We start from the raw sequence: 11,460 nt of genomic DNA, 5'->3' as shown, positions 1-11,460 counted from the left end.
CAACATACAAAGCTAAATTTGAAATTAAGAATAATAACAAGAAAATTAAAAGAGTACCTGAAGATCTTCGAGCAAGTCCGATAATTTATGGGGAAGAAATTAGCAAGATCGAAAGATAGGTCTTTTTGAATGGGGAAGCAAGTGTGAAATATGATATGAAATTAATAATGATAGTATGCAGAGATATTTAACAATAATATATATATTTTTTTTTTTGAAGTGGTTACAATTTTCTGTTATCGAAAAAAAACACACACACTTCTAGAGAATATAGTATTATTTATTTATTTAAGATTTTTTTTTTGTAATTTTTCATTTTGCCAATGTGGAAATAAAATTTGAAAAAAACTAAAAAAAAAATAAGTACATCGTGAAAGTTAAGATCTAAAGATCTAAATTTATAGCACACTTTTATAATTTAGTTTTTTTAAAAAAATATCTGTAGAGGATATTTCTTAAAATAAAATGTGTATATATAGTTTTCAAAGAATAATGAAAAATATGATGCAACAAAAAAAAAAAAAGAATAATAAAGAATAAATAATAATTATTGAATCTTTTTAATAATAAAGTGAGAGAGAGAAGGGTGGAAAGATTGATTCCATCAAAGCGGGTGAATCGGATGATATTTGGGTTGATCGTAAACTGATTATGGGGATATACGGTTTGTTAGAGATATGTGATTTTTTTTTAATTTTAAAAAAGATTGTTTAATTTTTTGGGTTTAATTATTGGGTTTATTTGTTAACGGTAGATCAAACCTATTAACATCGTTAAATTTAACAGAATATTCTTTTATTTTTAAGGTATATTCTGTTAAACCAAGAAATGCCGTTAGATAGACACTTTTAATGTATAAAGATATTTACAATAAAATTTTATTTTTTTTACAAAAATTAAACTTTTTTTACACAAATTAAAATTCTCTTCTTATAACAAATTTTTAAATAATTAATTATTTTTAAATGATATTTAATTATGTTGTTACAATTAGAGGAACTAAGTATGAGGCCTCAACCTAATCAATCGATAAAAAATTTTGTATATCTATCTATCTATATATCTATATATCGATATAATTTTAATTTTCTAACATCTCATTTTTTTCTCCTTTTAAACTTAATATATACATGCATTGCCTAGTTTATCATTAATGGTTAATCTATTCGGTAATTTAGTCTTATCTCCCTAGCTAGATGTTATTCTTACTAAATCTTTTACAGTTTGAAAGATTTGTCAAGGTTTCACTTGACTATAATTTACAAAAGTTTAAAATGATATTACTTTGAATTTATTTATTTATTTAAAGATTATTGAGTATTTTTCTTTCTCACATCATATGTCTAGACAAAATCTCTTCTAAGCACAATGTAGTTGAACTATCACTCTCACATTATTTTCTTCATGATTTATGCCAACTCTAAGATTAACTCAAATATATATTAAAATACATAATCTTATGGGAAATTTTTATATATATATACATTATATACATTAATATTACAGAAAAAACGTTAAATAAAAACAATCCATGGGTATGCCGTGACACGTCATCAAGCTTACCGTGATTAGCTTCAATAATTTTGGAACCACCGGCGATGAAGGAGACGCGCCCACAATTCCATATTTCTCGGCCATCTCTGCGCGTGGTTCTACTGTTTAAAACAGAAAGCTATAAATACCATAGGAATAATACACGAAATCGAAAAACAGAAACCAAACCAACCTTGAACGAAAAAACACCATTGACGGAAAATAGAGACCTCGACGAATCTGAAAATTAGAGAATCGATCATCATATCTCTCAAAACTGTTGCTGTATACAACAAGCAAATCATCGTCTCTCTAATTCGACCTACAATTCAATCGATCAATAAACCTATGAGCTGATCACAACAAACAAAAAACGAAAACCAGAAATCGTTGCTTCGAGGAAGAAGAAGAAGTCCGTCAACTACAACATCGAAAACTAAATCTGAATAAGGTACCTATTATACATTACGATACATACTACTGCTTATAACACATTACACCTTCCAATTCCTGAAAACACCTAAAAATCCATCATGTTTGTTAATTCTGTTAAACATGATTATTTGACAATTAATCAGTACTAATCAGATAGTTTACCAGTTGTAATCATAACTGATAGTAAACTAATCAATACTAAGTACTTTAAAAAATACAGTACACTATAAAGCTTCGTAATTGTAATCGCTCCAACATTACAGTTCAACATATAGTCATCTAATTCGTAAAACTGCATATAAACCTTACTATAATAAATATAAAATTTAGTTTATGAACATCACACCTATTACATGTTTATTATTTTTGTATATACATAATGTTTACTGTATACAATACTTAACATGATTAAACTAAACAAATCACGCAGGAATATGGATGTTAGAACAGTGATTCTTTTTTACAATGGAACTTGGGTTGACAAAACAACATACGTTCATTATGAAGTCGAAGGTATACTAATTCCAACAGATTGTTCACATTATGAGCTTTCTCACATAGTATACGAAGCTTTGAATTTGGACAGAAACAAATATACGATTGATCTTCAATTTCAAGTAACTGAAGGCATACCACCAATAAGAATCAAAGACGATAGTGGATGCAAGTTTTATGAACAAATACGAAGGAAAAATGATGATGAGACCAAATATCCTATCTGTGTTAACATCTCAACATCCACAACCGACAATGAACACAATGATACGAAAGAACTATACCTACAATGGGGAAACTAGTTTACAAACAAGGCAACTGCTACCAACAAGAACAGAATATGCAACAAAGATGGCAGATTATGTGATTGAACAAACTCAAAAATCGATGGAAGAAAGCTCCGAAGAAAATCAAATAATTTTAAATCCTCAAGTTGCTGAAATACACATTGGCCAAGTTTTTGCAAACAAGGAAACCCTCCAACAAGCAGTAAGCCTTCACTCAATAAGATACAATCAACCTTTCAAGGTAAAAAGATCATCAAAACTAGACTATAAACTAGTCTGTATTGATGATAACTGCAACTGGACATTCTTAGCATCAAAACATGGAAAGACTGACATGTTTATCATAAGAAAAATAGAGCATACTCATACATGTTCATTGGACATCACTTCTGGAGACCATCCTCAAGCTACAAGCAACCTGGTTGGAAAGGTTATAAAAAACAAGTTTGTAAACCCAAAAAGAGATTACACTCCAACAGAAATTGTGGATGACATGGCAGATGATTACAGTGTCTCTATATCTTACCAAAAAGCATGGAGAGCTAGAGAAAAGGCAATTGTGGATGCTCGTCGCTGCCCACAAGAATCATACAGTGAGATACCATCAATTTTATACATGATGCAAATATCAAACCCAGGTAATCAAATACTTCGTCAACATAAAGTACTAATATGCTATATAGGTATTTATACTATAAACTAATTGGTTACTTTTGAAACAGGAACAATCACAGACCTAGTAACAGATGAAGATAACAAATTCAAATATCTATACTTTGCAGTAGGTGCTTCAATAAAAGGTTGGCAACACTGTACACTAATAATAGTCACAGATGGAACCTTTTTGACAAACCAACATGGAGGCACTTTGTTGATAGCAAGTGCACAAAATGCAAATAGACATATATTCCCACTTGCATTTGCAGTAGTAGATTCCGAAAATGACAGCTCTTGGGAATGGTTTCTTCACAAAATAAAGGAAACTTATGGCGAAAGAGAAGGTCAATGCATCGTATCAGATAGACATGAGAGTATACTAAAAGCAGTAAAAGAGACCTTTCCAGATATAATGCATGGGGTATGTTGTTACCATTTGATGAAGAATATAAAAATGAAATTCAAAAAAGGAGGTGATGAGCTCAAGATTGCATTTAATAGTGCATCTAAAGCTTACAACATAGAAGATTTTGAAAAGAGCATGCAAGACTTGGACAATATAGATGAGAATAAGAGATTACTTGGTGAATGGAATTGGTGTCGAAAAGTGGACAAGACTATATGGCATGAACAGGAGATACAAAACAATGACATCAAATATTGTCGAATCAGTCAATGCAGCCTTGAAAGCAGTAAGAGACCTACCCATCGCAACTCTACTAGAATGCCTACATTCATTGGTGCAAAGATGGTATTGGGAAAACAAGAATAGAGCCCAAAAAACTACAACAACACTGGCAAAAATACCTGAAAAAACATTAAAGAAACAAAGAGATATGAGTTTAAAGTACAAGGTAATTATATATACAGAAAAATAAAAATTGCTTACAAACATATTTACTCTGTTGTAAACTTAATAATCGTTTACTTGATTAATACAGGTTGAAACAGCAAACCTTCTGGTATACCAAGTACACGACAACAACAGATCTCACATAGTAAACTTGGAGAATAAAACATGCAGCTGCCAACGATTTGAATATGATGAAATGCCTTGCTCTCATGCAATGGCTGTACTAAGCAAAAGGAACATGTCTTGCTACAAATATCGCTCATACTACTACACGAAAGAAGCTTTTATGACAACATATGAAGACAGTATACTCCCATTAGGTGAGGCAACATCATGGAATATACCAGATTTAATAAGAAATATTGTAGTCCTCCCACCTAAACATAAGAGAGCTGCCGGAAGACCAAAGAAACAACGATACAAAAATGGACTTGAAGCAAAAGCACAAGTGGTATGCGGTCAATGTCGCCAAAGAGGACACAACAAAAGATCATGTAAAAATGACCCAGTACTAAAACCACCAAGAAAAAGAAAAAGATCATAAGATCTTGAGGTAAAATAAATAAATGTTGGTAACCATCAAACATGGTTACTAAATAGACAGTATACAAAAACAATTTACAATGATAATTGTTAGTTGATAAATCTTTTCAATGTATTAATACAAACTTTTAATAAAATGATTACAATTCGCTTAGATTCAAGTAAGTTTTTTTTTTTTGCCTCCTCTATATGAAATAATATGTTAAAAATAACAAGTTACCAAATATATGTACAGTTACTAACTGTAATTTATTTACAACCATTTTAAAGGTTAATAAACCATCACATTGGTTTATACCACTTATAATGGTATACAGAAATGTCATTGGTTTATAAGATCAAACAAAATTAAACAAAAATCACATAAAAAAAGCCAGAACACTAAAACTAATTTCTAAATCCAAAAAATTAACATATTGTCTCACAGAAATACATAACATAAAAACTGCAAACATACTGTGCCAGTAAACCAAAAGGTTACTTCAAAATTAAAATAGGCAAGAGTCTCCTAAAATATTACTGTTCCAAACAGTTTCTTAAACAAACACAAACATAAACCTAAAAACAAAACAACATGACATAAAAATACACATAAACTTCAAAAAAAATGTAAACTAGGTTTCCAACATGTTGTTCTATTACAGAAATCTATGGCATCCTTCCTGGATTCTCCGAAGTAGACTCGTACCCACCCAACTCCTTCTTCTTTGCATGAACAAACAGATCAACACACAACTTCTTACGAGTGAATGCAATGTCCAACTTCTTAGGAATCTTATCAATCAATCCATGCATAAAGAAATGAGCATACTTTATGATAAAAACACCACAATCACTACATCACAAAAATAAACCCATAGCAATTGTCAGATAACAAAAAATAAACAATAACATAGAATCATAAATATAAAAAAAAAAAAACAAAGATAGTTACCTATCCTCTTGTTGTGGCAAATTATCAACCACGACAATATCAAACGCATCAGTATCTTTTTTATTTTGCCAGTGCTTACTACTCCTGTCAATATCTTTTCTCCCCTCATAGAAATTAACATGTGACAATAAGATAGGAATTATTACAGCAAATGCACGAACAAAACTCTCTGAGTTGTTCTTGTACCTCCCAAACCTCATAGAATTTAACACTTTTAAGCATCTCATCTTAATGTCAAGAATACACAATATCCAATGAGCAAGAACAATCACGTTAACAGGCATTAGTACGAAATCAAGCTCAGCCCAGGGTTTATTGCATAACATATAAAAACCCGCTATGTATGCAGCTGCCTTAGAATCCTTCTTAATCGAATCAACATTTTCACCACTTGCAACAAACTCATTATATAAATCAAAAATTTGAGAAGCAAAGAAGCAATCAGTAGTATTACCAGAAATTTTCACAGACTGGTCATACTTTAACTTCTTTCTCAAATAGTAGAAACAAACATCAATATGCTGCAATAAACATAAAACAATCCAAAGTTATAAACAAATATACAAAAAAAGTATACAATAAACAAAAAAAATATATATATAACAACACACTAACCGAGCATGACAAGTTCTTCCCAACAGTAAGCAAATCATAGAACCACATCTTATCATCAATTTGACAAACCACAAAATCCAATGGAACTTTAAGCTTCCTATGACATTCTTTAAACTTCTTCACTTTGTTTTTATCATTAAACCCAATCTTAAACCACTGATCAAAAGATTTAGCTTGCACATCATCAATCACATTGAAAAAGCCAAATCCAAAAGCACATGATCCAGGACGTCCACCTTTTGGTTTACCAATACTACCTGAACCAAATTCTGTGGTATACGGACTGTTGTATACAGAACTAGGTTTCCTCTCTCTATTTCCAACTGTAGGAGTTTCTTCCTCCAATTTTATAGACTTTCCCTAGCATTCAAAACAATTACAAACAAATAAAAAAAAAAGTAATTGAAAAGAAAAAAAAAACAAACTACCAAAAAACATAAACAAAATAAAAAGAAACCTTTTTCAAACTGTCTTCATAGGAAACCAAATGATCATTAACAACCTCCATGGTAGATACAGAAAAGCTTTCTTGAGAACCATGTTTCTTCTCAACACCAACAACATCAGTCTTAAAATATCATGCAAAAAAAAGAACAAAATATATGTAAACATAGTAAACCAAAAATCAATACTCAGAACATAAACAAGAATAACAAAAAAAAAGTAAACAAACCTTGTCCAACCCATAGGTAGATAAAACATCAGCATTTGTTGCCTCTAATTTATTTAAAGACTTATCCTAAGAACAAAAAATAAAAATAATTAAACATGACAAAATGATTCAAAATATAAAATAAACTAAATAAAAAAAAGTATACAGTAAACAAAAAATGACAAACCTTTTTAATGCTTCCCTCATAGGCATCAATCTTTTCATTTATAATCTCCAAAGCAGACACAGTGATACTATCCTCAGTGCCTTGACTATCAAACAACTTTCCCTTACTAGCAACACCTTCAACATCATTTACACTTGCATCTACATCAACTGCTCTGCCCTCAACATTATCTTTATTACTCCCATCTGCAACATCTTTTGCTTCTTCAGTATTCTTTCCCTCAACATTGTCTTTATTTGTCCCATCTGAACCAATAGCTTTAACAACATCACCACCCCCCCAAACCCTGTAAATATACAAAACAAACATAAAGAACATTTGACAGAGACAAAAAACAACATAGTAACAAATCATCTAAATAATGAAAAACCTAAAAAATAAATAAACTTGCCTGGTCATCTCCACCATCATCTTCATCCTCCTTAGATTTTTTAACAACATCCTTAAAAAGGCCATGATCATCAACAACCTATTCTTCATCATTCAATTTATCAGTATTCTTTTTTTCTTCAGTAAACCAATCAGGTTTACTAGAAATAAAACTCATAATATCAAATGAAGGAGCATCATCATTAAAAACCTACAAAAAAAAACCCATTAAACAATAAAAACATTAATAACATAAAGAAAAAATATTCAAAGAACAAAAAATATTCAATAAACAAAAAACAATATACTAGTTTACAAAACAAAAATAACCTGAGTATATTGAATATTCTCATCGAGTCCAACAGTTTCAATTGCATCTTGACTTTTCACATCAAAAACTTCAACATCGTTTAAATCATCATTCTTGCAACAAAAAAAAAAAAAAAAAAAAAAACAACAAAATCAAAAAAACATATGAAAAAACAAAGAAACATCTAATAAACTAATAAATAAACATAATCAAAAAACAAACCTTGCCATCGCTCTCATCAGGACTATCATTTCCATCTTTAGAAATTTTTGCATTTTCAATAGCTTCCTTCAACTCATTAAACTTCAATTCCATAAAAAAAACCAAGCCTTCACTGATCTTTGAGTCAATATACGACTGAAGACTTAACTGCAACTCCTTGAATCTACCCTCCAACACATTATTCAAAACTTCAATAGACTCATCAGTCTTCTTTTGCCTAGAAATAAACTCCTTCATCTTACGCATCACACCATCGACATCAAACCCACCAGTAAACTCCTTCTGTACACCAGAAGATCCAACTCTATCAACATTAAACTTTGAGAATGGAACATCATCAAAGTCATCATCTGACTCTTCTCGGCCAATAAACTCCATTCCAGTAAGGACCAATAAACCATTCCTTTCATTTTCAGTAGGCACAATATGTTTTCCTTTCAGCTAGCAAAACAAAAAAAAATAATTAGTTTACAAAATATAATAAAACAACAGATAAACAATTTACAAAATATAAAAAATACCTTATTTGAAGATAGAACTTTCTTCTCAACTTCACTTGAATTTGGATTTCCAATACTCTTCCATCTACAAAACCTATATGGTTTACCAGAATCATAGGAACAAAACCTTGCCTTCAAGCTCAAAGGAATGGTTTCATACAACCAAACCAAAAATGCAAAAGGTAAACCAGGAAGTTTATAAGATCGAGGACCCTTTTCCAAATGTTTCCCTTTAACCTTAGCAAGAGGCTTAGCAACACCTTTTCCCTTCATAACACCCCTCAGACCAATCTTTAAATTGTGCAAAGTTAATTCAAACACTGGTATACCCCATGGAAAACTACCATACTCATCAACCCCAATTATGTTCAAAATCTCAACAGGAACTTTTTTTGAGTAAACGCTACTAATCAAACAATTAGTAACAAGGTACAAAACAGCCATCTTCACAGCATACTCATCTGACTTGAAATCACTATACATAAACCTATGCTCAACAGCACTAACAGTCACTGTCTGATCACAAAAATATCGATCAACAAAAGCATTTTCTCTGTGTGTATACTTACTCAAATCGGCATCACCAACACACGAGAAACCGAAACAACAGCAAACTCAGCTAAACTGAATCTGAAATTCTCATCACCAAACTTAAACCACATTTCTTTTTTATTTTTCTGATATACCTCCCTATGTAAGACATTATGAACTAGTTGAGACTGAAAACCAACAGGATGGCTATCCAAAAAATAACCAAAACAAGTACCACGAAACAACTTACGTTGATCTTTAGTCAACTTGGAATTAATATTTTTGACAACAATGTTATCTTGATTAGGGAATAACATCACTTTTCCCTGAATCTTTTCACCAGGCTTGAAATATAAATCTCATTCCTGTAAAAAAAAATGATATACAAAGAAATCCACACATTAAACTAAAAATAAACATCAATAAACAACTTCACAGTATACAATAATCATTTAAATTTGTAAACCAAAACTTTCCACTGTAAACAAAAAAAAATACACATCAATACCTAAAAAACTATAATAAACCATAAACATACAAAGATAAACCAGTAAACTTAAACATAAACCTAAATAAACAAAATCGAAAAAAAATTAACAAATAAACTAAAAAACCAATAACAATAACCTAAAAACAAATAATCAAACCCTATAATAAACAAAAACAGAAAATATATTTGTAAACCAAAACTTTCCATAGTAAACAAGAAAAATACCCATCAAAAATCTAAAACACAAAAATTAATCATAAACATACAAAAATAAAACAAAATAAACTTAGACATAACCTAAATAAACAAAATCGAAACAAATTAACAAATAAACCAAAAAAACACATAAACAGTAACCTAAAAACAAATAATCAAACCTATAATCAACAAAATAGATTACAAACATCATGAAAAATAACAAAACAAAAACAACACCCAAAAAACCACAAATAAAAACCGACTACCATATAAACCAAAAAAAATATTACAAACAAACATCAAAAACACTTAAAAACATAAAACAATAAACTATAAAATCTAAAAATAAATTAAATCCCTAAAAATCGTAAACCCAATACAACCAAATAAAAAATTAAAAATCATAAAAATACCTTCAAATCATTACGAACTTCAACCTCCAAGTCTTCACTATCATAATCCTCAGGCAAATCTTCAGCAACTTGCTTCATCTTTTTCACATTTCGAACATCTTCTTTCTTCACTTTATCAACAACTCTTTTTCTCTTTTGCAGTGCCGAGCCACGACTACCATCCGATGATCCACCAGAACCACCAGAACGATCAGAATCATCACGATCTCCATCATCAGAGACATTTTCCATTTTCTTCTTATCAGCAGCTACCTTTACAGAATGCGAAGGAGAAATTGAAGAACGAGTTTTAACCATTTTTTAGGTTTACAGATGATAATAACAAGGCAATAAACGAAAATGATGCACTCAAACTCTCTTGCTAACACGAAAATAAACCACCCCAAGAAGAAGAAACCCTAACCCATATACTCTGTATAAAACGAAAACAGAAAAACGAAAGCTCAAAATGAATATTTATAAAACAAACTTTACCTATTTATACAAACACTTAAAAAACCATAAAAATGGTAAAATACAATATAAAAAAAAAAATAATGATTACAATCCTCTAAAACCGTCCATAATTTGAATTACACATGCAAAAAAAGTGGCGTGTGAACAGTTGAACTCTGCAAAATGGAAGACGTGCAGGACGTGATGTGATGACGTCATCACACATCACACGTCCCATTCAGTTTTTTTCTTTTAAAAAAAAATGAATTAAATTGATAACGGTATAAAAAACGGTACATTTTGATATATAAATGACAACACCATATTTTTGTAAAAAGAATTGAATTAAAGTACTGGAATGTAAATTTTCCTAATCTTATTATAAAGACATTTTCTCAATATAGTGTACTTGATTTGATTCTAGATTTGCACATTACCAAAAAAGTTTGTTAGTTATTTTTTTAAATACTATTTATTGACATATTCTAGAGTAAAACTTTTGTGAAGCTGTGGTTGACTTTTTCCAAGCTGAATATATGTGTAAAGACTTCAATTTTCAAAGAATTTTGCCAAACAACTCAAGGCCCAGACAAGTCTCAAAGGACTTTGCCGAATAACAAACTACTCTCTCTACAACACTATGAGATCACTCTAAAAAGAATTAAAGTGACCACTTTTTATAGAGTTCAAATACTCTTTTGAATATTTGAAAATTATCCATCAACTACATGGCTATCACAAAATATTTTATTGGATGTTTATGAACACAAATAAAAAGATTATACGACCAATTAGAACAAG

At 30.3% G+C, this 11,460-nt stretch overlaps 1 protein-coding gene across 1 annotated transcript; it reads left to right on the top strand.

The window, feature by feature from the left end:
- The first annotated feature begins 2,718 nt into the window (after window positions 1-2,718).
- LOC133036991 (uncharacterized) lies at window positions 2,719-4,804 on the top strand. Its single transcript, XM_061113782.1, has 3 exons — window positions 2,719-3,388; window positions 3,473-4,158; window positions 4,349-4,804. Exons 1-3 carry the CDS (start codon window positions 2,719-2,721, stop codon window positions 4,802-4,804), a joined length of 1,812 nt encoding a protein of 603 aa, XP_060969765.1.
- Window positions 4,805-11,460: the final 6,656 nt, after the last annotated feature.

Source organism: Cannabis sativa, chromosome 4 (genome assembly GCF_029168945.1).
Source record: "Cannabis sativa cultivar Pink pepper isolate KNU-18-1 chromosome 4, ASM2916894v1, whole genome shotgun sequence".
Classification (NCBI taxonomy): Eukaryota; Viridiplantae; Streptophyta; class Magnoliopsida; order Rosales; family Cannabaceae; genus Cannabis; species Cannabis sativa.
The sequence above is the reverse complement of the archived record's forward strand: the minus strand, read 5'-3'. Positions and strand labels throughout refer to the sequence as shown.

What these genes read in the sequence shown, in the direction of transcription:
- LOC133036991 (XM_061113782.1), top strand. Translation starts at nt 2,719, where the DNA reads ATGAACACAATGATACGAAAGAACTATACCTACAATGGGGAAACTAGT. An exon ending in GATGCAAATATCAAACCCAG is followed by an intron (nt 3,389 to 3,472) that starts GTAATCAAATAC and finishes CTTTTGAAACAG; the next exon opens with GAACAATCACAGACCTAGTA. An exon ending in CATTCATTGGTGCAAAGATG is followed by an intron (nt 4,159 to 4,348) that starts GTATTGGGAAAA and finishes TGATTAATACAG; the next exon opens with GTTGAAACAGCAAACCTTCT.